General features: G+C 45.4%; 1 protein-coding gene across 1 annotated transcript in view; it reads left to right on the top strand.

Annotated features, from left to right (window-relative positions):
• Positions 1 to 9,405, top strand: part of FER1L6 (fer-1 like family member 6) — a 133,379-nt gene extending 123,974 nt beyond the window's left edge. The window contains exons 40-41 of the mRNA XM_030304364.1: positions 5,148 to 5,248; positions 7,634 to 9,405. Of these exons, the coding sequence (XP_030160224.1) occupies positions 5,148 to 5,248; positions 7,634 to 7,817 (285 nt within the window). The 3' untranslated portion in view covers positions 7,818 to 9,405. The remainder of the gene's footprint in view (positions 1 to 5,147; positions 5,249 to 7,633) is intronic.
• Positions 9,406 to 26,482: the final 17,077 nt, after the last annotated feature.

Here is a 26,482-nt window from a genome sequence, read left to right as displayed (position 1 = left end):
TTCTAATCCTTTCTTCCTTCTTTACCCATTCCTTCTTTCTTTCCTTCCTTCCTTTCATCCATCCATCCATCCATCTCTATCTACCTGTCTGTCTGTCATCTAGCTATCTAGGTATCCACCCACCCAGCCAGCCATCTATCAATATATCCCTATCATCTTTCTATGTGTCTAATTCTATCATTCTTTTTCCATTTATTAGTAAGAATTCTGAGGAGAGCACTTGTTGGGATGAGCGCTGGGTGTTGTATGTAAGCCAATTTGACAATAAATTATATTCATAAAAAAGAATTCATCTGTTAAGAAGAGCTTTCTCTCAACAAATGGAAATAAATTATAGTCACCACCTCTTCGAGAAAAAAAAAAGACAGGATAAATGTTTAATTCTCTTCATCAATTACCACATTTTAGAGTCAAGGATCGGTTCAAGAGAAACCAAAAAATGAGATTTTTTTCCCCCTTGCATCTTTTTCCCCTGGTATCACTATGGACTTACGTATTTAAAAATATTTTTTCTAGTTCTGCAAAGGACATAGAAATGAAATCACCGAGTAGTAAGAAGACTTCTAGCAATTGGATCCTGGTTTCTAAATACCCGTCTCTACTGACAGAACCAGGTATCTTTGGCTGACTCCAGGTCTAGGACAGATAGAACACAAGATGAGCCTGGGACGTATCCTTGTGACAAATAGGACAGTTTGAACATCCAACAGAATAATGACTGTGCTTTGCATGTTAAGCTTTTTCTGAGTTTTGAATTATTTTCTTAATTTATCTGCCCACAAATGGCATTTCTAGAGTATGATTATTTGAGGTAATATACACACACTTACATGGACATTACATGTATGCATGCATATATGTGTGCATATACATGTATGTATACATGTGTGTGTTCCTCTCCCCAAAGGACTTTGCCACACACATCCCCACCATTAACGTATGAAAATGCTTTAGCTCATACCAGTGAAAGTCGTGGTTTTAAAAAAATGTTTATTTATTTTGAGAAAAAGAGTGCAAGTGGGGTGGGGGAGGCACAGAGAAAGAGGGAGGGAGGGAATCCCAAACAAGCTCCAGGCTCAGCACAGAGCCTGACGTGGGGCTCGATCTCACGACCATGAGATCATGACCTGAACTGAAATCAAGAGTCTGACGATTAACCCACTGAGCCACCCAGGTGCCCCAAGAGCTGTGCTTTAATAAGCAATCATTATTGGTGAAGAAGGCATGTCTGACCTAAAGGACCCCACCCCTCCCAGGGCATCCACTCTCTGAGCTCAGTGAAGTTTGAAGTCCATAAATAACACACTCAGTACAACCAATCCAGTCTTTTCAGGACCTTTCCTTATCATTTTCTTCCATCCATAGATGTCATTAGGTTAACAGATAGTCTCTCAAGCTGTCCATTTTTTTTTCTAGCTCTGATTGAAAATTACATTTGGAGGCTATTATTAGCTTAAGACCTCTCCTTGGTGCTTGGTTGAATGTCAATAATTAAAATAAAACTGGGAACCCTGTGTGTGGAGAGATATGGAATGCGGAGTGGCATTTAGCAGAATATGTCAGTAAACACTTTCTTCCTGCTGCCTGTGTGATATCAGAAAAAATGCTCTGTGACCACTCGAGCAGGGTGGGTAAGTGGGGGCAAGGCTCTTCGTGATAATAACCAATGACTTCTGTGCCTAGGGCAGAATTAATTTCATATTCTCTGCTTCAATTTTCTTTGCATCTTTCCCTCTGTGGGAATCTGGATTTTCTCTGGGTGTTTTCTATGGGGGAGAAGATGTTTCCTATCAAATTATTGTTTCCATCCATGAAATAGTGTTGAAGGTAGCAACTATAATTTTTTAAGAGTTTACTATTTACCAGACACTAGGTTGAACACTCTAAATGTGTTATTTCATTCATTTTTCAAAGCAAGTCTGTGGGTAACATCTCAGGACAGTGAGTTGGAAGCCCGTAACTCACCCAAGGGAGCACAGCTAGCAAATGACAGAGCCGAGTGTCAAATGCCGATCTGTCTGTCCCAAATCCTATTTCACTCAGCTTTTACACTATGCTATGCTATGCTACACTGTAATAATCCTTATGCTACCCAAGGTCATCCCTTAGATGGAAGCCAAAAACATGTTATAATGCCTGGGCCACGGCAGTGACGATGGAGCTTCTCTTGAACATTTCAAAAAAAGACACATTTATTCAGTGTTATAAATAGCTTGTTTCTTTTCTTCCACAAAAAAAGGGACTCTTGGACACATTAAATAGCAGAGGATACGATTTGGTGTCATAGCACCTTGGTGCACATCCTGGCTTTGTAACACACGTTAGCAAACATCATCTTGGTTTCCTCAGGTATAGAATGGGAATAAAAATGTTGTCTACTTTGCCAGTTGTCAGAAGGTTTAAATGGAATAATGTACTTGTGAAGCACCATGCAAGTTATACAGCACAGTGGCTGGCCTGATTATTAAACAGTGCACAACGAAGAGGCAGCTGTGACCCTCTTACCCTCTTACTCTGGTCCTAACTTATCCACGGTTGACTTTTGTCCTCTCTACCAAAATTCTGGAGCCCAGCAATTGGCTAGCAACTCTTAAGCTGACTCTCAAATACAGAGGATTTGGATGAGGTTCCTAGCATATAAATATACTGCTCAGTAGAGCTTATTAGGTCACCTCTGAAAGACCTCTGGAAATAAGCCCTTTCTGCATATTGGAAACCTCTCTGCCATGAGCGGTAGGCTGGCCTCTTGGGTTTCTTCCAGCCGTCAAGCCTTGCAGGGGCTCCTGTCTTTCATGAAAACTAGAATTTGCATTAAAGCACATCTGGCCATTTGACAGGTATGGAATCTGAGGCCCAAGAAGACAAATGCCTTTAAGTGACAATTATGAAGCCATGAGCCAATCATCTTATGTTAGAGTTAGGAAAGTCCTTGTAAAACTTTGAGTCCGATTATCGGGCAAATCCATGAAGAAGTTGGGAGGCAGCCTGCTCTCATGGAAAGAGCATGAGGTTTGGCATCATACAGACCTCGGTTCAAGTTCCAGTTGGTTGGCTTATTGCCTGTGTGACTTTGGGAAAGTAATTTGATCTCCATTGCTTCATTTCTCCATCGATAAAAAGGAGACCTACTTTGCTTGTTGCTGAGATGGGTTGATGGATCAATTGAAAGGACGTAGGCCAAGTGGGCATCCAATAAAGCATTGCAATCACAGTTCGAGTTATAGTATTATCACTCTACTGTTGATACAGGCAGAGTGGTGTGGGGTGACTAGAATGGACAGAAGCTTTATATTCCTTCTTCCTTGGTTTTCAAGTGTTTCCTGAGTAGCTATGTGTGCAAGTCATTACCTATGGGGGTCAAGGTATGTCAACAGAAATGAGAGACTACCTATACACATACTTTTACGGAAAATTTCTGGATCATAGGACATGTAATGTGGTCTGAGTTGGGCCAGGGTTGTAGTCTAAAGAATGGATGAGACCACCTAGATTTGAACTCATGACTTCACTTGTAATAAGCCCATTGCATTTCTTGACTAATTCAGACATCCGTGCCACTGCCTCTTCTCTGGGTTATCGTCTCTGGCTTCAACCCCACTCCAGATACAGTACTCCTCTCTAATTTATCCCATGATTACATTTTTGTGGGTGCCAGCAACCATCCTGCTTGTTAAGGAGTCCTGATATTTTGGGGGTGAATAGGTAAGTTAACACAGGCCCATTGGTTCATCAGAACCTTAAATATTTTTACTGGGATAGGAAATCAGGTTATGCCCCATCCATATGTAATTCCAAAAGACAAACTTTAATGACAAGCGTGGGTCTAAAATACTTCTATGATGTTCCAGTCCCCTACCAATTCTGTGTCCCTCCTATTACCTTGAATTTCAATCCACAAAACCGAAGGAGAAGAGGTAAGGTCTCCTTCACCACGAACAGGAGCTCCAGGAGATCAAGGATCCTATTTTTCTTAAAAAAAATTTTTTTAGCTTATTTATTTTTTGACAGAGAGAGAGAGAGAGCAAGGGAGAGAGAGAATTTCAAGCAGGTTCTGCACTGTCAGCACAGAGCCCAACACAGGGCTCAAACTCACGAATCATGAGATCATGACCTAAGCCAAAATCAAGAGTCGGATGCTTAGCTGACTGAGCCACCCAGGGGCCCCAAGGATCCTGTTTTTCTTAATCATTAAGTTCCCATTGTCTAGAACAGTGCCTGACATTCAGGGGGTTCCCAAAAGTAGTGAATGACTGAATGAACAAGAAAGAATGACCCTTCCCTTTTGCAGTGGTCCTGTCTCACCCTTTGATAACCCAAGACTTAGATCAGTGCCAGTAACTGGCACAGCACTCTGAAGAAGCACGTGACAATTTTCAAACCAGAAGGGCTGATTCTTACTGAAGGAGAAGGAAAGAGGAAGTGCAAGAATAGAAGGATAATTCTGGAACAATTTGTGGAGACAACAGAAACAATGAAGGATGACAGAAAGCCATTTGGCAAATGTAGGGCCACACCCACCAATTTCCTCTGGAGAGCTGAGAAGAAGGATTGTAGCAGATTCAAAAGGGTTCTGTCACTTAAGTAATTAGTCCCCTTTCTAATTGCGACTGGGTTTTTCCTAAGTTTATTTTTTGAGAGAGACAGAAACAGCGTGAGTGGGTGAGGGGCAGAGAGAGAGGGAGAGAGAGAGAGAATCTCAAGCAAGCTCCATGCTGTCAGCGCTGAGCCCGACACGGGGCTTGAACTCACGAAACTGAGATCATGACCTGAGCTGAAACCAAGCGTCAGATGCTTAACCAGTGGAGCCACCCAGGCATCCCTAATTGCTACTGGGTTTCTATAATCAGATATCGATTGAACGATTACAAATGAAATAGCACATTCAACCAAGTATATATGTGTCTTATGTGTACAGGTGGGACCTCTCCCTTCACAAAACTCAACAGCATCATCATTTCAGAGCTTTCACTGTTCATGGTAAAAATAGCTTCTCCCAGAACCAGAAAGGTAACGATTTTTCTCAAACTAAGGCAGCAGGATAGTCAAAATACTCCCTGGCATTCTCCCACACTGTACACTTCTAGAAGGTTGGCGTTGCTCCCAGCAGCTCTTTGTGACTAGAAACTGAAACTTTTGTCTTTGCGCAGGGCAAGGTTGAAGCCGAGTTCCACCTAGTTACGGCAGAAGAAGCTGAGAAAAATCCTGTCGGAAAAGCCCGGAAGGAGCCAGAGCCCCTGGCCAAGCCCAAGTGAGTGGGGTCGTGTGTAAGAGCATCAGAAATGGGAAAGGCCCTTTGCAGTCCCCATAGCCGAGGGTGGGGCATTTCTCTAGAGGGTCCCTCCGGCAGGACTGAGCCGCAAGAAGGCAGCTAATCCAGGTAGCTTTTTGTTGCGATAATTGAGAAATACTCTAACAGCAATACAGGCTGTTCGGAAAATGGAGAGGGTGCCTTTCTGTAATAATGGCACGTAAGCGTTTCTACAATAATTTCGTATATTTTTTCTACTCTTTTTTTTATGTGAATATGAATTCTACATGTGTTTTTTTCTTTTTTTTTTTTTTAATTTTTTTTTCAACGTTTATTTATTTTTGGGACAGAGAGAGACAGAGCATGAACGGGGGAGGGTCAAGGAGAGAGGGAGACACAGAATCGGAAACAGGCTCCAGGCTCTGAGCCATCAGCCCAGAGCCCGACGCGGGGCTCGAACTCACGGACCGCGAGATCGTGACCTGGCTGAAGTCGGACGCTTAACCGACTGCGCCACCCAGGCGCCCCTACATGTGTTTTTTTCTACTTGTTCTCAAGTTACACATACACAATTGTCCTAATGTTTCATTTATCCTTGCTGCAAAGTTTTGCTTCGTTGCCATAGTGGTCATGATTAGGATTTTTTAATACCTGTGGAATACTCTATAGATTTGATGCCCATAACTGACATGGTTACCACCCCATAATTGGATAAATTTACTTCTTTCTTTTTCCATTATTGTAATATGATGAAAATATTTCCCTTTTATAAGTTACTACTTTAAAATGAATTCCCAAAAGTAGGATTACTAGAAGAAAGGGTTACCCTATTCAGTTTAATCCGTGGTTACATATCAATTAAAAAGTAAATACACACACACACACACACACACAGTAAATATAGGGGCATCTGGGTAGCTCAGTCGGCTGGGCATCCAGCTTCAGCTCAGGTTATTATCTCATGGTTTGTGAGTTCAAGCCCTGCATTGGGCTCGTTGTTGTCAGCACAGAGCCTGCTTCGGATCCTCTGTCCCCCTTTCTCATTGCCCCTCCCCTGCTCAAGTGCTCTCTCTCAAAAATAAAATTAAACAAAAAAACATTAAAAAATTTTTGTATTTAAAAAAAATTTTTTAACGTTTATTGTTGAGAGACAGAGAGACACAGAGCATGAACAGGGGAGGGGTAGAGAGAGGGGGGACATAGAATCTGAAGTAGGCTCCAGGCTCTGAGCTGTCAGCACAGAGCCCGACGCAGGGCTTGAACTCACAAACTGTGAGATCATGACCTGAGCCGAAGTCGGTCTCTTAACCAACTGAGTCACCCAGGTGCCCCTAAATTTTTTTTTAAAGTAAATATATGGGGTGCCTGGGTGACTCAGTCAGTTAAACATCCAACTCTTGATTTTGGCTCAGGTCATGATCCCAGGATTGTGGGATGGAGCCCCGTATTGGGTTCCATGCTGAGTGTGGAGCCTCCTTAAGATTCTCTCTCTCTCTCTCTCTCTCTCTCTCTCTCTCTCCCCCCCCCCCCCCCCACTCTTCTCCCCCACTCGCACATGCTCTCTCTCTCTGTGTCTAAAAAATTTTTAAAAACACTGAATACATGTTGGGGCACCTGGCTGGCTCAATCAGTACAGCATCTGACCCTTGATCTCAGGGTCATGAGTTCAAGCCCCACGTCGGGTGTGGAGCCCACTTTAAAAAGTAAACATATGTAGATATGAAATATGTATACAAAATACTCTCTCAAATTGTATTTTCCCTCCCCAAGCATCTGAAGACAAGTGGTCCCTTCTCTGTACCTACTTTTGATCTATCATAGTGTTAGAAACATAATGAGTACTTATTCATTAATTCAAAATTATTTGTTGAGCTCCTACAATGTATACCTACTAAAAAAACACTTTGAAGAATACTGAAGAAATGTAAGACCTAAGCTCTGTCTTCTAAGAGCTTCCAATCTGTTTAGGGAGAACACATAGACTCATAATTAACAGAGTATAGAAGACCGGTATGCTAGGTTCAAAAAGGAGCTACGTCAAGTGATAGATGAGACAGGAATTTGGAAGGAGGGGGATCTTTAGGGACCAAAGTGGTCAAGGAGGGCCTCTTGGGAGAGGTGGGGCTCGAGCTGGTCAGGGTTGGACAGACGGAGGGTAGTCAGACTCTTCCCTCCTCCAGACCAAGCTTTGAAGTGATGCAGGAATCATTATCACCCAGAATGTTGGATTGCTCCTGCTTCGAGGCAACATGGACTTCTCCCATTCCCAGGCATCTCCTTGTGGGCCTCTAGAAAGTGAGAGTCAGAAATACTTCCCGAGGTCTGGAGAATCCTCTGTGTTGACATCATGGCCTCTTTCCTGATTTTCTCTTGCTTCCCTTGCAGCCGCCCAAACACCTCCTTCTCCTGGCTTGTGAGCCCCTTCAAGTGCCTGTACCACCTCATCTGGAAGAATTACAAAAAGTACATCATCGTCGGTTTCATTCTGATTGTCCTCATCATCTTCCTGGTCCTCTTCATCTATACCTTGCCCGGAGCCATCAGCCGAAGGATCGTCGTGGGCTCCTAGAGAATCTTGGAGGACCCAGACCCTCCCATTCTACTTACTCTCTCTTCTTCCTCATTTCTAAATGTGTGAGAGCATGTGCTCTGTGCAGGCACCCATGCTGGGTGCTAAAGGAATGAACCCAAAGGCCCAAGAACCAGTCCCTCTTTCTAAGCACAGATCAGCCCTTCTTGGAGAACATGGGAAAGGAGCCCCTCCTCCCTGCCTCAACCCCTGCCACCACCTTTTAAACTCACGAGCCTTAAGCCATGTTTCCACCCACGGGCAGCCTGAAATTATGACTCCTTTGCCTCAGAGTAATCAATGGTGACCTCAAATTGACTTAGGTGAATGTTTTCTTTACGCAATTGGTTTTATTCTGAGAGATCTGATTCTGGGTCTGAGATTTATTGAAAGTACTTTTTTTTTTTAAATAGAATTTTTACAGCAAATAAACTGAAAACATTTTAGCAAATTACTAGACATTTAACCTGTCCCATATATCTTAACCTCGTTTAATCCTTATAGTTTATAGAACACATTCACTTACTCAGGCCATGAAACTGGCTTGGAGAAAACTTTGTATCACCTAAAATACTTCGTTACTGAAGTTCCCATCTAGAGATGAGGTGTTGCTGGTTTTCCATCAAAGTCAACACTGAAAAGAATATTTTCCATAGTAATGCGTTCTCGAGAAACCCATTTGGATTTATGCTCTATGGCGATTTCCAAGTGGGAATTTTATGAATATGAAATATAATTTTGTGTGAGTATGCATTGGGGGAGGGGAGTGGCCCTCCATGATACCAGTAGAAATTCTCTTTAGCCAGATATCTAAGTGCCACCAAATATGATATTCCCAAAGACCATGATATGAATGACCATCCTGGGCACAATTTAGCACTTAGTCTAACCACCATATGTAGTAGGTACCATTATGACACTCAAGCACAAATTAATTTCAAAAGCAGTCCCAGAAATTAATATCCTACACGCTTGTCAGATGGAGCCAAGTTTTTTGAAAGGAAACCTCTGATTTTCGAAGTACACCATGTAGATCTGCTACCCCATGTAAAGCAGTGGAAGTGAGGGGCTGGTGTTCTCAGTTAAAATAAGGAAACAAAGGGATGGGAGTGTTTGGCCTCATACACAAATAAATATGGCAGCCATTTCTTCTTGTGAACCCGAGGGGCCATTTGGCAGTATTGAGGAGGCTGGATTGGGGTTCCTGCTCCACACCAGAAGCACCAGGGCTACTGTTTTCTTTAGATAGTCTTGCACCTGTATCACTCTTATAAAATGTAGGATATTAACTGCCACTTGGAAAGTCGTTCTAGAATGTTCCTGGTTGGTCAAAATAAGATTGAAGCATATTCTGCATGATTTTAGACTTAGTGTCGTTCATTAAATTCTGGCCCTAGGTGCTCACTGCCTAGTAACTAAAATGCCCTATTTTCCTGAAGGGATGAAAAATAGAGCATTTATGGCACTGGCAGCATTTCCTAGAACATGCTTATTCTTACTATGGAATAACACAGGCACCAGCAACAGTGTAGTCAAAAATACTTGATGGCATGGAATGTATACACTGAGTACATTGTAAGTAAAAAAATATATAAGTTACAAACCCACGTACAGCATGATATAAAAAGAAAATATGAAAACAGGCATAGATAAAGCCTGGGGGAATATGCCAAAATGTTAACAGTGATTAGGCAGCGGTATCTTCCTAAAACTTCTAAAATAAGTATGCATTATTTTTAATATAAAAATTTTAATAAATATAGATTTAAATGTGGTGATTTAAAAATAGTTGTTGAGTGTCTTTGTGTGCTGGGCAGTGGGGATGTGGTAGAAATAAGACAGACCTAGTCCCTTCTCCATGGATCTTACATTCCAATAGCTCCTCAAGATACGGTTTTAACTTCAAATTATGGGGCATCCAATAAGAACACTGAGTAAGGAATGTGCTTCACGGATGAGGTTCAAGAAGAAGGACAACATACATCTGCGGTGTTGTTTAAAAGGAAAAGAACACCATTATTTTAGGACAGAACTAGAAATAACGTATTATACTTTCTGCTGGATTCTGGGCAGTAAAATGATAAGTCAGCTTTTGACAAAGTAATGCACATCGTTCAAACACACACACACACACACACACACACAAGCTAAAAATTGAAAATCCTTCAAAGTTAAATGGAGTTCATCAACTTTGCTTTGATGCCCAAAGATGTCTGAATGCTGAAAAGCCTTTAGCAGAAGTATTTGAAACACTTGCAGATCAGATGGCATCATAAGAAATGCATGAGAAGTGGCAGGCAAGGATAATTTTGGAGTCGGCTGTGTCTGGTGCTCTATACATAGGTTATCACTTATAGCCCGTCCTGTCCTGGGTGTAAAAAAACAAATAAAATATAATGTTCTAGGCCTAATTTTGCGGCCCTGGACCTAAAGATATTACCATTTAAAAATAAAAATTAACAAGGACAAAAACCCATTTCCCAAGAAATTGCCGAGTCCCTATTTACGTTCTCAAAAAAGATGAAATGTATTCATTTGACAGATTAGAGTTTTTCAGCTTAAGTCCATTTCAGAGCAGTTTTATTTATGTGTTTGTTTTTTCTTTTTTACAACATGTGAATCCTTTCCCCCAACCAAGCAAAACGAGATCGATACCAGCAACACCACCACCAAACAACGCACAGGATAAGATCTCCAATTCTGTGTCCCCAGTAGTTGAAACGTGTGGTACTTTCCTTGCTCTTTCCCTTAAAACACACGGAAGTGGGAAATTACAGGACTGACTTCGCAGCTGGGGCCGGTTGGTGTTTATTCATGCAAAAGACAACTATTGAGCTCCGTCCTCGCTCCTGATGCTATGATCAAAACTGGGCATGCAAAAGTACACAATCATATAAAGTAAGTCTCTGCTCTTGAGGACCACAGAATTTGATGGAGAGAAGACATTGATCAAATAGTCGCACGCATGGATAATCACAGACTGAAGGACTGACCGGGGCAAAATATTGGGAAAGACGCAGATCTCACTGAACTAAAATCCAGGTGACGGCAGACCTACCTTCCATCCTGGAGGCTCTAGGGGACCATCTGTCTCCTTGCCTTTTCCAGCTTCTAGAGGCTGCCTGCATTCCTTGGGTCGTGGCTGCTTCCTGCACCTTCAAATCAGTGATGTAACACCTCTCTGTGCTTTTCTTCCGTACTCACGTCCCCCTCTGACTATAGCTGGACAAATTGTTGCTTTTAAGGATGCATGCGATTACATTCGACTCACCCAAGTAATCAGGAAAATCTCCCCATCTCAAGGCTTAAGGTCCTTAGTCACATCTGCAAAGACCCTTTCACCTTGTAAAGTAACATATTCACAGATTCTGGGGAGGAGGACTTGGACTGTGTTTTGGGAGGAGTTCTTATTTTGTTTACCACATGGAGCATCACAGAGGCATTGTGATGCATTCGAACTTGGAAGTTATTTCAGGAGAGCCTGGAGAGTCAGAATGATCATGGTGCATGAAAGAAGGAGGCTCCGGAGACGCTTTTCTCTCTTAATAAGATGTTTCCATTTGTTGTTCAGCCTCTCAAGTGACAATTGTCTCAGGAAAAAGGAAGAACTGCTTCCCGACTCATTAAAATCCTCTCAAGCACAGTGGATGAGGCACCTTCGGAGGAGCTGGGAGGGGAAGGACTCAAATTTCCGCTCCCACCCCTGCCCCAGGAGTTTCCAGACCAGCCTGGAAAGTTCAGCTTTTCTTTAATGCAGCAGCAGCTCCTCACATGTCAAGAGCTAACTCGTGTCTCTACTCTCCCTCATTTACGAAGGGCCATTTGAGAAAAGAGCACTCTCGTTTCTTCTGAGTCTTACCGGGAGAAAGAAAATGGGCTTTGGAGGCTGAGATGATTGTGTGGAAACCAGAGCACAGGCTGTGTGACCTTGGGCAAGTTACTCAACACTCCGAATCTGATACATAAAATGCAGACAATGTCCATTTTGTAGGATTGTGGGAGTTTGGGCATGTGGGTGGGGGGTGGGGTGGTTCTCTGCTGTGGATGGAAGTGGAGAAACACTTTTTACCTGTTGTCTTCCATATCATAGTATCCAAACGAATGATCGAATGATCGCTATTTAAGTAACAGACAACTAATGTTTGCTGAGTGCTATTACAGTTTACAAAGTGATGCATATATTTTCTCACTCATTCTCCCAAAGGTCCCATTGCATAGACAAGGAGACAGCTCCTGGGGTTTCCAAGATTACCAAGCTCATGTGTAACAAATCTAAACTCCAAGCCCACACCTCTCCCTCCTGCCCCCCTGCTCTGTGCTCTCCAAGAGGCTGCGTAATGATTGGTGTAAGTGGGTGAGGCTGCCTCCAGTCAGAACACTCCTCAATGACTTTTTACGGTTCATCCATGCCTGGGGGGTTCAGCCACAATCCCTGAAATATTTCATGTATGTTCAATGCAGCATTACGGACGCATGTTGGAGTCTCGTTTTTTTACTTGAACCGCTGCGTTTGATGGTAAGGCAATGTAAACGCATCTTTCATTCATGCTACCGCAGATCTTTTCCACATTCTTTTCTCATTTTGCCACTTTTGATGGTGAGAAACCCCAATGCAGAAAACAATGCAGACACTTAACTGAGCTCTTTACAGGCATAGAACTTAGATTTGGAAGTTAAGGATGTGAAGAAACAGACATGGTAGAAGGAACTTAATCATACCAGAAACTAGCTGCATACCAAATATCCATTTTCTCCTTCTTTCTTGGTAACAGAAGGCCAGCTGTACTAGGGCAGCTATGTGCTAAGCTCAAGCAGGACGTCTGTCTGTGTCTTGCTGTTGGGGGTAGCTGAGGCTGCGTGAGCATAGCTCCGTGGGTGGGGTCACAGGAAACCTCACTAAAGGGGGTTGACTCAGCTGGCAGACCCTTTGTGCCTCTTCTTCCCCCTTCATCACACCTGCACTGTGGGCGTGGCGTGATGGCTGGGGCTCTATCAGGTATCTTGGATCATGAGGCAACCTTGACTATGGAAGCTACCATGAATAGTGGGGCAGAAAGGTAGAAAAGGTGCAAATCCCTGCTGATTGTGGGCTCACCAAACCATTCCTATATGGACTATGTCGGGACTTTTATACATGAAAGCAAAACCAAGCCTCTATCTTCCTAAAGCCACATTTGGGGGTAGTAGTTTTTATTGTTACATGCAGCTGAACCAAATCCTAACTGATACAGAGAAGCTTTTCTTGACCTTACAGAATTGGCAACAGTTTATTCCAGGACCTTGTCTGAATCACTTCACCACTGAGCAGTGAAGGACCAGGCACCCACTGTCCCTTGTGAAGACATATTATCTTCTTTCCAAGTTGGAGCTGAGCCCCAGGGAGAGTTTCATGCCATGAAACTCTGCATTTTAGAACCAAATTGAGCAGTTAGAATCTCCAAGTGAAAGTTCCTTCCTTTCCTTCCTGAGCTTCTCTTAAATCTCACCTTTAAAAAAAATTTACTTATTTTTCATTTTAGTAAAATATATGTAACATAAAATTTACCATATTAACCATTAATTTTTTTTTTATATTTGTTTATTTTGAGAGAGAGAGCACATGCACGTGCATGAGCAGGGAAGGGGCAGAGAGAAAGAGGGAGACAGAGAATCCCAAGCAGGCTCTGTGCTCTCAGTGCAGAGTCCCAGGCGGGGCTGAGTCTCACCAACCATGAGATCATGACCTGTGCTGAAATCAAGAGTTGGATGCTTAACCACCTGAGCCACCCATGCGCCCTACATTTTAACCATTAAAAAAACTTTTTCCTTTTACATTTATTTTTGAGAGGGACAGAGAGAGACAGAGTGCGAGCGGGGGAGGGGCAGAGAGCGAGGGAGACACAGAATCCGAAGCAGGCTCCAGGCTCTGAGCTGTCAGCACAGAGCCCGAGGCGGGGCTCGAACTCACGAACTGTAAGATCATGACCTGAGCCGAAGTCGGATGCTTAACCCACTGAGCCACCCAGGTGCCCTGTAACCATTTTTAAGTATACAGTTCTGTGGCATTGAATACATTCACATTGTACTACAGCCATCACCATCACCTACCTTCAGAACATTCTTCATCTTGCAAAATTAAAACTCTGTTCCCATTACACAGTGACTTCCCGTGCACCCCCCCCCCCCAGCCCCTGGCAATCACCGTTCTACTTTCTGTCTCTATGAGTTTGAGGAGTCTAACTACCTCATGTAAGTGAAATCATACAGAATTGGCCTTTTTTGACGGGTGTATTTCACTTCATATAAAGCCTACGAGGTCCATCCATGTTGTACTATGTGTCAGGATTCCCTTTCTCTGTAAGGCTGAATAAGATTCCACTGTATGTGGAGACCACTTTTGTTTATCCATTCATGGACACTCAGCTTGCGTTCGCCTTTTGGCCATTATGAACAATTGCTACTATAAAACGAGTATACAAATATCTCTTTGAGACCCTGCTTTCAGTTTTTTTTTTTTTTTTGGAAGGGGAGCAGGATATGCCCGGTAGTGGAATTGCTGGATCATATAATAATACTCTGTTTAGTTTTTTGAGGAATTACATTTCTGTTTTCCATAAGGACGGCCCCCTTTTATATTCCCACCAGCTATGTACAAAAGCTCTAATTTCTTTACATCCTCAACAATACTTGTTATTTTTCTGAGTTTCTTTTTTTTTCATAATAGCCATCCTAGCAGGTGCGAAGTGGTATCTCAGTTTTGATTTGCAATTCCTCGATGAGTAGTGATATTCAGTATCTTTTTGATGCTGGCAGGCCAGGTCCAAGGACCCAGAGTGGGATCCTGCAGGACCAGCCAAGAGGGTCCTCGGTTGCACGCAGCATAGAAACCAAACACGAGCCAGAGAAAGTGAAAACAGAGTTTATCGAAAAGTGTGACGGAAAATACCAGACAGAATGGGAGACTCGGAAAGGAAAGGAGAATGAGTCCTGTCGTCACTTGGGGCTGGGGGGTTATTTGGAAGAGGGTCCAGGGAACGTGTTCCTCCAGGAATCTTGGCTGAGGTTTGTTTGAAGCTAATGTCCTAGAACATGTTTGGGATCTGGCTCTTCTTAGATGTTATCGGGTGTTTGGGGGCCTAGGAGAAACTCAGAGAATGACGAACGCTCTTCCTTCCCCCTTGGAGCGGGAACGTAGATTCTTTGGCTTTTAGCTGGATGAAAAATATAGGACATGGGTACATGGAACCTAGCGGAAAAACAGCAGAGACAGAGCCTTTCTAAAATGGAATCCCTCCAGCTTCCCTACCTTGTTTTCATGTGGTTATTGGTCGTTTGTGTATCTCCTTCGGAGAAATGTCTGTTCACATCCTGTGCTCATTTTTAAGCTGGGTTGATTTCTGTTGTTGAGTTTTAGAAGCTCTCTCTACATTCTGGGACGCCTGGGTGGCTGAATCAGTTAAACTGCCAACTCTCGGCTTCAGCTCAGGTCACGATCTCACAGTTCATGAGTTTGAGTCCCGTGTCGGGCTCTACGCTGACCGCAAGGACAGCAAGGACAGCAAGGACAGCAAGGACAGTGTGGAGCCTGCTTAGGATTCTCGCTCTCCCTCTCTTTGCCCCTCCCCCACTCCTGCTCGTGCTCTCTCTCTCTCTCTCTCTCTCGGTGTCTCAAAATAAATAAGTAAATGAACCTTTATTTATTTTTTTTTTAATTTTTTTTTTCAACGTTTATTTATTTTTGGGACAGCGAGAGACAGAGCATGAACGGGGGAGGGGCAGAGAGAGAGGGAGACACAGAATCGGAAACAGGCTCCAGGCTCTGAGCCATCAGCCCAGAGCCTGACGCGGGGCTCGAACTCACGGACCGCGAGATCGTGACCTGGCTGAAGTCGGACGCTTAACCGACTGCGCCACCCAGGCGCCCCGTAAATGAACCTTTAAAAAACTAAAAGAAAAAAGAGGTTCTTTCGACATTCCGGGTATTAATCCTTTATCAGATGTGTGATTTGCAAATATTTTCTCTCGTTCTATGACTTGCCTTGTCACTCTGTCCATGGTGTCCTTGACATACATTTCTAAAAATTCTGATGGAGCCCAAGTTGCCTTGTTTTTCTTTTATTGCCTATGCCTTTGGTGTCCTATCCAAGAAATCACGATCAAATCCAGTGTTCTGCAGCTCTCCCTCTGTGTTTTCTTCTAAGAGGTCTAGAGTTACAGCTCTTATATTTAGGGCTGTGATACATGCGGTGTTAATTTTTGTATGCGGTGTTAAGTAAGCATCCAATGTCATTCTTTTGCACGTGGATATCCAGTTTTCCCAGCACCATGTGTTGGGAACCTCACCTATGGAGTATTTTCTGTGCTTCATTCATATGTAGCACCCCTGGTAGCTGATCTTTATTGCAGCAAGTGCGCTAGATATTTTCATAATCTTCTTGAATCCTGGTGATGACTCCGTGAAGAGTCTATGGTCAGGATAGGCCGGAATGTATTGTGGTAACACACACTCTCAAATCTCAGAGTTTTACCTGAATAGTTTTTGTCACTCACAGATGTGGCTTTGGGTCTGAGCAACAACCCACACGTTGGCCCAGGATTCCATAGGGACCCTCCATGTCAACATTGATTCCACGATTTCTGGGTCAGGGAAAACAGTGTGATGAGACCCCAACATTGACTAGTCAATGCTTCCACTCGGAAATAACACAGGAGACTTTCACCCAGGGCTCATTGGCCAAAACAATCACGTGGGCAAACCCGACTTCAAGAGAGCAGAGAACTACAGCCCCCTCCCGTGTTCAGAAGTAGAGAACCAGATATTGGGGAATAATAGTAACGCTTTCTACATGCAGGTATGACTATTCCCAATTCACCGATCAGAAATTAGGGAGTCATAGCTAATTACGAGGCAGTTCTGTTCGGTTTTAAAACCATATTCTCTCTTCCTGTTCCCAACACAATAGCTATTATATTAGAATATACTGGATTATAGATTATTTTCTCCCTAGAGAATGATGAATTTTCCGCCTGCACCAGCCTTTGTGATGTCTATGATGATTTAATGAAGCTGCTTGCTGACTGTATGCAACATACTTTCAATAAAACAACAAAATTCAGGGGCGCCTGGGTGGCTCAGTCGGTTAAGCGTCCGACTTCGGCTCAGGTCACGATCTCTCGGTCTGTGAGTTCGACCCCGCGTCGGGCTCTGTGCTGACGGCTCAGAGCCTGGAGCCTGCTTCCGATTCTGTGTCTCCCTCTCTCTCTGCCCCTCCCCCGTTCATGCTCTGTCTCTCTCTGTCTCAAAAATAAATAAATATTGAAAAAAAAAATTTAAAAAAAAACCAACAAAATTCAGATAGTGGTGAGTCATTTCTGTGGTTTTCCTGAGCTCCTTCACCAGAACCATTTACAACTCCTAAGAGTCCACCCACGGCTCTTAGGAGATAGCCAAGGGCCCCTTCCTCCCTCTGGCATATTCCGGAAGTTCAGCTGGATCAGTTTAGGATTCGGGCACATATAGGCACGGTGGTGGCCACTAAATGGAAGTATATTTGCGTTGATGCCAAAGTTCAATATGCACTGATGTCCGTTTTAAAAATACGCATCAGGAGTACGCGACCCTCAGCCCCTCCACCCTCCCCTCCCCTCCTGCAATCACGAGGTTCCTCTCTGTATTTACGAGGTTGTTTCGGTCTTTGTTCTTTTTTCTTTTGTTCTGTTTTTCAGATTCCACAAATATGTGAACTCAAATGGTATTTGTCTGAACTGATTTCCCTTAGTATAATACCCTCTAGGCCCATCCACATTGTCATGAAATAGGTGAAGGGGATTAAGAGGTACAGATCTCCAGTTATAAAATAAATAAGTCACAGAAATGAAAAGGAAAGCATAGAGAACGGAGTTAATATTGTTTTTTTCTTTAATTTTTTTTTCAACGTTTATTTATTTTTGGGACAGAGAGAGACAGAGCATGAACGGGGGAGGGGCAGAGAGAGAGGGAGACACAGAATCGGAAACAGGCTCCAGGCTCCGAGCCATCAGCCCAGAGCCTGACGCGGGGCTCGAACTCCCGGACCGCGAGATCGTGACCTGGCTGAAGTCGGATGCTTAACCGACTGCGCCACCCAGGCGCCCCTGGAGTTAATATTGTAATAAAGTATGGTGACAGTGACTATACTCATTGTCGTGAGCACTGAGAAATGTGTAGAATTGTCACATCACTATGCTGTACGTCCGAAACTCATATATGTTTTGTGTCAACTATACTTACGAGAACAAAAACAAAAACAAAAACAAGAGGTACATGTGCTTTGTTCACACCTCTCCCATGACTCAGATGCATTTTCTCTGGCTCTAGAATCAATATGTACTTGTCACCATGCCTTATTTATCCCTGAATACTGAATTTCCTCAGGTCCTATCGACCGGATGGGTAGAAATGGATTCCAGTAACGGTAATAAGGCCGAAGTCACGACTCTCCTGATCCACTTGATCTATAGAAACTCGGCCTCCTCAAAAGTCTTATTCCCTCACTCAGCCCCAGAAACTTAAAAAAAAAAAAAAAAAAACTTAAACAAGGTCTGGGACAGGTCACCCACCATCATTTCTAGCTACAGGGGTAGGAACAGATAAGAAGGCAGAGACAGAAACGGGTGACCACGTGACAAATGTTGGCGAATGACAGATAGTAAGAAGTCTACTGGCTGGCACTTTTGAAATGCTCTGGTTTACCCGCCAGAAAGAGTGGCACAGCTTTTTTCCTTTATCCTATCCCCTGATTCCTTCTTGGATTGTAAATGTGATCACTGGAGCTACAGCAGCCTTCTCTCCACATGAGGACAGAAGCCAAGGCCAATCCGATGACGGCCGCAAGAAGCCCTCACTCTGCTCTGCTCCCCTTCAGGACTCCTGCCACATGGGAGAAAACAAACCCCGGATCTGTTAGGTTTTCTGTAGCTTGCAGTCAACAGCAATCCTAACTGGTACAGAGTGGCAAGGCACGTGTCTCCAAAACTACGGATGACATTAAATTGCCTTTAAGAGAGGGGTGCCTGGGTGGCTCAGTCAGTTAAGCGTCCAACTTCGGCTCAGGTCACGATCTCGCGGTCCGTGAGTTCGAGCCCCGCATCGGGCTCTGGGCTGACAGCTCAGAGCCTGGAGCCTGCTTCAGATTCTGTGTCCCCCTCTCTCTCTGGCCCTCCCCTGCTCACACTCTGTCTCTCTCTCTCTCTTAAAAATGAATAAACATTAAAAAAAATTTTTTTAATTGCTTTTAAGGGAAAACACACCCCTTTGAGTGAAGATGGGGGAGGAAGGGGCAGGGCAAGAGGCAGGGACTGGCCAGATTCGGGAGCAGAGTCAGCGCAAAAATATAGACCACGGTGGCCCATGTTCTTGAATCTCCCCATCCCTGCCACTGGCACCACTCACGTATAAACAGAGGCCAGGGCAGGGGCAGGAGCAAGGGAGAAGCTAAAACCATAAAAACTCAGGAATTCAGTGACTTGGTCATTTGGTGAATTGGCTTTTAGTAAATTAGCTTTCAGAGATTTGACTGTCAGCAAAGTGACTTAAAGCCTGTGTTTTTGGTTGGAACTACTCCCATTCCCAGAACTGCCCCGCCTCCCACACTAGCCAGAGCGGGGCTGCGGCCCCGGGCTGAGAGGGATGAACCCTCCCCGGCTCACTGTATGCTCGGGAAGGGCCTGGCGGGGGGCTGCGCTATCCCAGAGCCCTCTGGGGATCTCAGCCCAGTGGCTCCTTTACCTCCCCACTCTCTCTGGAGCATTCAGGCATCAGCCCCGGAGTGGGGCACAGAGGCAAACCCATGGGGAGGCCTGGGATTCCCGCACACCGGCCTCCCCTCAGGGGGCTGGGGTTTTGATGTTGGCCGAGCTCTTCGGTGCTTGCCCCTCTCCGTCCAGGCTTTATTCTCTTTCAGGAGGCTCCTAAGTTCTCGTAGGAAGAACCCTGGGCAGGTGTGTGAACCACAATTTTCCAGACAGGCCTTGTACGGCTGACCCCCAGCCGAGGCTCGAGCTGAGAATGCACATCCCAAGTTCCCAGGGCTGGTCTGGCATATGACAGGAGGTCAGTAGACACTTGTTCAATAACTGATTATAATAATCACTGTCCTCTGTGGAGGGCCTACTGTGTGTCTTGCGCTGAGCCAGATTCTTCATTTTCATATACCTCAGTTCCCTGAGGCTACCGTGAGCCCCTCTTCTAGAATAAAGAGGAACGAGGGAAATAAAATTGATCTTCCAGAACTGGGAGACCATCCACTGGAGGAAACTGGTCCGCCTAAGAGGCAGGTCAGCCTCAGCTAAAACTTAAAAATAGGTAGGATCTCTGGGCTGAAACAAAATAAAGTCACTCTTTATCCAAAGCATGGGGTAACGTGGTCATAATCGCCTGGCAGTGTTTCATGTTTCCGAATTGCTTGCTTTTGGGGAAGCATCTCTTTCCCACCTTCAGTCCATCTGGTTTTAGGTGAAAGTAACTTTACCTCCCTGCCCTCAGACCTTGGACATGTATCCTGGACTTATCCTGTGAGTGTTAAAGCCCAAGGGCGCAGTGATTCAGTGAGTCATTCGGGGTTGTCCATGTGACCCAAAAGCAAGTGATTTAGAGTCATTCCTGGGACTATCACTGACCCTCACTTTTGTGTGGAGAGTGGGGAGGGAAATTTATGCTAAGTGCTTGCCGGAGGATAAAATCGGCCCAGAGGAAAGCATCTCAGAGGAGAGAGAGCAAGAGGGAGAGAAAAAAACCAAACTGGATCCAGCCATGCCTGAAGCACATACCTACCCCTGAGCTTCCCAGCTACTTCAGCCAGGATATTTTGTGTTAAGCTAGTTTGAGTTGGGTGGGTCTAAGACCTGGTCTGAGTACCCCGAGAGCTCTTCAGGGGGAAGACTTGCTCATGCTTTGACATACTCTGGTCCTGCTGGCAAAGTCATCTCTGCGCTTAATGGACATCATATAGCACCTCCAGTTTTCTCGTTCTCCAACCCCAGATCTATCCATCTCCTAGGATCCTCAGCTAGATAAATGACACTTCCATGTACGTATCTGCCCAAATCCCGAGAGGTGTCATTGGTTTTACTCTTACGCATACCCTCCAACTTCCATTTATCAGAGCCTGTCAATAGGGGCAGTCCCCAAACATATCCATATCCTTCCGCGGTTCCTCGGGTCTTCTGCCACCATCATGGCTGGCCTGACGGTTGCAAAGACCTCTCAACAGGTATCCCTGGGGCAGCCAAGGTGATCTCCAAACGTGTAGATCAGGTCTGGTTGCTGCCCGGCTTCCAACAATTCATTGCTCCGAGGAAGAAGGTTAAGTCTGTCCACTGGCCCGTGAGCTCTGTGTACTCTGGCCCTGCAGCCTCGGTGACTTTCCCAGGCCCCTTGTCCCCCTGCTCATTTGCCCCAGCTTGCCTGCGTCGTTCCTGTTCCCTGGCCTTGCCTGGGGCCTTACAGCCCCTTGTGACTCTGTCCTCCTGGAGCATTTGTCTCCAGGGCTCCCCATGCATGGTTCATCCTTATTTCTCTGGTCTCACCTCATGAGTCATGTCTCTCCTCGGAGAGAGACTCTTTGGCTTATTTGCTTTAGGCTCATGTCTCCCTGGTGGGGATGGCAACTCGGGGAGGTAAATGTTACCCCACCCCCACAGTAGAGACTGTGAGACCAGCGTCCAGCATTGTTGTTAGTCAACCTCAGCTCCAGGACAGATCGTGCAGATTGGGGGGCTGAACACCGGGAGTTAATTTCTCACAGTTCTAGAGGCTGGATGTCTGAGAGCGAGATGTCAGCAGGCTGGCAGGGCTGGCTTCTTCTGAGCCTCTCTCCTCGGCTTGCAGATGGCCGTCTTTTCCCTGTGTCCTCACACGGCCTTCCGTCCACGTCCATCTGTGTCCAAATCTCCTCATGGGGACACAAGCCACGTTGGATGAGGCCCACCCTAATGGCCCCATATGAACTTAATTACCTCTGTAAGGGGTCTGCCTCCAAATACAGTCCCACTCTTGGGTCCTGGGGGTTGGGACTTCAACATAGGAATTTGGGGGGGAAACAATTCAGCCCACAACAGGCATAAAGTAGGCCCTCAACCACATTCGTGAAATTAGCGCAGCGATCTTCTCCCCACATCAGCCAAGGTTTGCCTTCTCCGCCCTGCACCGGCCCCAGTAACCTCCTGTCGGAGATCTGGCCGCCTGGGTGACTAGTCGCTCCGGCTAGTGCTAGACGTGACACACGTACTTTTCGTTGTAAGCGAATACGGCAGAATTCTGCTGTTTGTCACCATCTGCGGTGCTCTCTGATCAGCATGGACAGTTTCTGAGGCCTTCTTACCCCTCCACAGACTGCTCCAGCCCCTTCAAAAGCGACGGCCAGGTCCTGGGATGCAGTAGATGAGGGTGGGTGGGGGCGGGGGCGGGTGCCACTGGTGTGGTCTTCCCTGGCTTCAGCACCCCCTCTCCTGATCATTCCTATTTTACAGCTGATCAGAGAGGTTAGGCCGATTGTACAAAGTCACCCAGCCAGTAAGTGATGGGAGAATCAGAATTCACATCTGGTTTTCTCTGGCAGCAAACCCCCTGCGTTGTCGTTGTTCTACAGTTCTTGCTTCTGCAGATGGATATGGAAAAACAAGGGGCAAATGACCCCCCCCCCCCCGCCAATTCCCCGGGGGCGCTGATGTCATTCCTCAACGGGGAAACGCTGCTTTGAAAAAACGTGAGGATGGGGCGCCTGGGTGGCGCAGTCGGTTAAGCGTCCGACTTCAGCTCAGGTCACGATCTCGCGGTCCGTGAGTTCGAGCCCCGCGTCGGGCTCTGGGCTGATGGCTCAGAGCCTGGAGCCTGTTTCCGATTCTGTGTCTCCCTCTCTCTCTGCCCCTCCCCCGTTCATGCTCTGTCTCTCTCTGTCCCACCCATAATCAAACGTTGAAAAAAAAAAAAAAACTTAAAAAAAAAAAAAAAAAAGAAAAAACGTGAGGATGGCAACAGTGAAACCTGAGCAGCCTGACAGAAGCAAGGAGCAGATGGAAGTATCTGGTGAGGCTTCAACTCGGACGCCCCCTCCTCACATCTGGAGCCTGAGCCGCAGGGCCCGAGCCTTGGCAGCCACATTTCGGCACTTTCCCCGGGGCCTGGATGTTGTCAACCAGGATTCCAGAAAAGACTGAATAAAGAACGAGTAAACGTCAGGAGTGCGTCCTCCCCAGGGTCAACTCCTTCCAAAGCGGCGCTTCCCGTTCACCCTGGCCTCCGGCGCCACCGCTGGACTAGGTTTCTTTTTGCATCATAAGCCCCGCCAGGTCTAGAGGCGGAGCCCGTGAGGAGACGCCACGCACGCACGCAGCCTGGTGATTAAGAACAAACGTGGGCGTTGCCGTAACAGAAATCTGATCTCAATCCAGGTTCAAACACTTCACCTTCCTTGTGAGGTGTCAATGGGGATAATAGTCCCAATCGTGTTGTTCAGCTATGAAGAAAAATGTGATAAGAAAGTCAAATTCTTAGCACAGTGTGAGTCTCGACAAAGAATATTAGAACCTTGGGGTGCCTGGCTGGCTCGGTTGGGTGAGTGTCTAACTCTTGATTTTGGCTTGGGTCATGATGCTAGGGTCATGAGATCGAGCCCCGCATTGGGCTTCTCACTGGACGTCCAGCCTGCTTGGGATTCTCTCTCTCTCTTTCTCTCTCTCTCTCTCTCTCTCTCTCTCTCTTTCTTTCTCTCTCCCTCTCCCCCGACCTCAAGAAAAAAAATAAAAAATAAACATAAAAGAATCTTAGAACCCAGACTTGTGGCTTGGGTCTTGCATAGTGATCTTCTGGATATTGAAGTTATTTTCAGGAGTTTAACACCCATGTCTTCACTACTTCTTCCTTCCTTCCTTCCTTCTTTCCCTTCTTTCTTTTTTAAGAATGTAAGACACTCATAGACAAGGGTTTGAATTCCAGCTTAGCTGCCAGTCGGCTGTGTGACCTTGGACAATTGACTTCACCACTTAAAGAGGCAATTTCTTTTTTCTGAAAAATAATAGTAACGGCTATTATTTAATGGGCCACACACTCTGCTACAGGGCGTTAATACATTATGTAATTTAATCTTCTTAACCCAGTGAGGAAGGCATTTTCCCTAATTTAGACATGAGAGGCTTAGTAACTGGTCAAGGTTACTCAGCTAATGCAGAACTCAGTCAGGATTTGAATCCTGAACTTCTAGGCTTTAAGACCAATGCTCTTTTGGGGTGCCTGGTTGGTTAAACATCTGACTTTGGCTTAGGTCATGATCTCACGATTTGTGAGTTCGAGCCCTGTGCTGATAGTGGGGAGCCTGCCTGGGATTCTCTCTCTCCTCCTCCCTCTCTGCCCCTTTTGTGAGCATATGTGTGTGTGCGTTCTCTCTCTCTCTCAAAATAAAAAAAGAAATATTTAAAACTGATGCTCTTTCACCTGCCCCCCCCTTCCCCATGAGGATGACCATACTCTCCCTCCCACACGGCTTGGTGTGAACACAGAGATAGGGGAGGCGAAACTGCTTTCTGCGTTGTAGAAAGGCAAAGAAAATGTCAGTTGTTATTTGATCTCACATGCTGGCTCCACATCTGTCCTCCCTTTGGGACCTGTCTCTCAACCCACAACATCTCCGGGGGGAGGAAAGTGTCAGCCAACCTACAGCTCTGTCCCTCAACAACCTCCTCCTCTGGACCTGGGGATGGTTGCCTTGGGAACCGAGTGATTTTCTTGCCGGCTGCCCTGAAGACAGGCACACTGGGAAAGCTGCCAGAGACGGGCTCCTGGTGGATTATCTGGTGCCCAGGCCGTTGGCTTTGGTGGTCTAAGACACCTGCTGCTTGGGAAGAAACCAGGAGGTATGGGGTGGAAGAAAGAACTCCTAGAAATCTGAGTAGAGACCAAAACTGAAGTCAGGAAGACCATCCAACCGAACCCTGAATCTGAAGGGTCCCAGACAGAAAAGAAGAGGATGGAATACAGAAAGAAGACGGGCCAAAGTGTAGGGTAGAATCCAGAGAAACTCCCACTACTCAGTAAATGTCAGGGCCAAGCCTCTTCGAGGAGGGTGGGAACCCTGGCTACAGCCAGGAGCTGCGGCCAAGATGCTGAACCTACCCAAACGAGCAGGTTCAATCCACCCTTGCCTTTTGTCTCACAGCCCTGGGGGAAAGAACTTCAGGATGGGTCAGTTTTGTTCTTCATAGACTTTATTTTTTTATGGCAGTTTTATTTCATGGCACAGTCAAGTGGGAAATACAGGATTCCCATGTACCTCTGACTCCACACATGTACAGCCTCCCCCTACTATCAACATCCCCCACCACAATTATTACAACCAATGAACCTTTGCTGACACATCGTTATCGCTCAGAGTCCATAGTTAACATTAGGGTTCATTCTTGGTGTTGCACACTCTATGCATTTGGACAAATATATAGTGACATATATGTCATATATGTCAAATATATGCCTCCACCCATCATTACAGTATCAGATGGAATAATTTCACTCTCCTGAAAATGCTCTGTGTCCCCACTTGGTCATCCCATAGAACCGCAGCTCTTTTTACTGTCCCCATGGTTTTGCCTTCGCTTGAGTATCATAGGGCTGGAATTATATAGCATGTAGCCTTTTCAGCCTTTCCCCTCACTTAGTAACATGTTTTTAAGGCTCCTCCACATCTCTTCATGGCTTAATAGTTTGCTTCTCTTTAGCACCGAATAATATTCCATTATCTGGATGTATCATAACTTATCTATTCACCTACCGAAGGACATCTTGGTTCCTTCCAAGCTTTGGCCATTACAAATAGAGCTGCTATAAACATCTGTGTGTAGGTTTTTGTGTGGACAGTAGGAAATACCAAGTAACGCGATCGCTGAATCACATGGTAAGGGTATGTTTAGTTTGGCTAAAAAAGAAAACGGCCAGAAATGAGTCAATTTTGATGGTGAGGGTTGTTCAGACACGAGAGAGCTCCTCAAAAGACGGTGTCTAGATAAAGAGTAGGGTACCACGATGGTGGAACCAGAGATGCAGACGAAGGGCAAGTAGAAGGCAAAAATGGTGAAGACTGACCCACCTCCTTCACGACCGCCAAGGCCAGGGCTAGAGACCTCATCTTTGCTTGACCTTCATTCAGCCTTCGCTGAGCCAGAGCTGCCAGCTCGACTCACACTTGCCCTTAGGAATCACCAACTGGTTGTAAGAATCACGAGTCATTAATCCAATTCACTAATTATCCAATTGGCCCCTGGACTTTTCAGTACTTTAAAGGGGTCCTCCTGCCAAGGCACTGGTGTGTTGGAGACTGGAACGATAAATTACTCGTTTGTCTTCCTTCCAGACTATAACCAGTTGACAGTAGACACAAGGAGCCAAACAGGGACCAGAGACTCAGTTTTATCAATAGCAGCAATGTCCCCTTGCGTTAAGTCATGGGTTTCGACTGCACAATCCCCTGCCCGTGCCCTGCATGGAAGGTAATGGGCCAGCAGAGCAGGACAAATTTACAATCTACCACTTTGGTTTTTTTGTTTTAGGTTCTGCTAAGGAAGATGGAGAACGATGAGATCACGAGGCTCACTGTGCCTGGGCACAGATCCCACAGGAAGCAAGAGCCCTGCCATGAATGAGCAGTGACTGGAACACACTC

The sequence above is a fragment of the Lynx canadensis genome, chromosome F2 (genome assembly GCF_007474595.2).
Source record: "Lynx canadensis isolate LIC74 chromosome F2, mLynCan4.pri.v2, whole genome shotgun sequence".
In the NCBI taxonomy this organism is placed as follows: Eukaryota; Metazoa; Chordata; class Mammalia; order Carnivora; family Felidae; genus Lynx; species Lynx canadensis.
The sequence above is the reverse complement of the archived record's forward strand: the minus strand, read 5'-3'. Positions and strand labels throughout refer to the sequence as shown.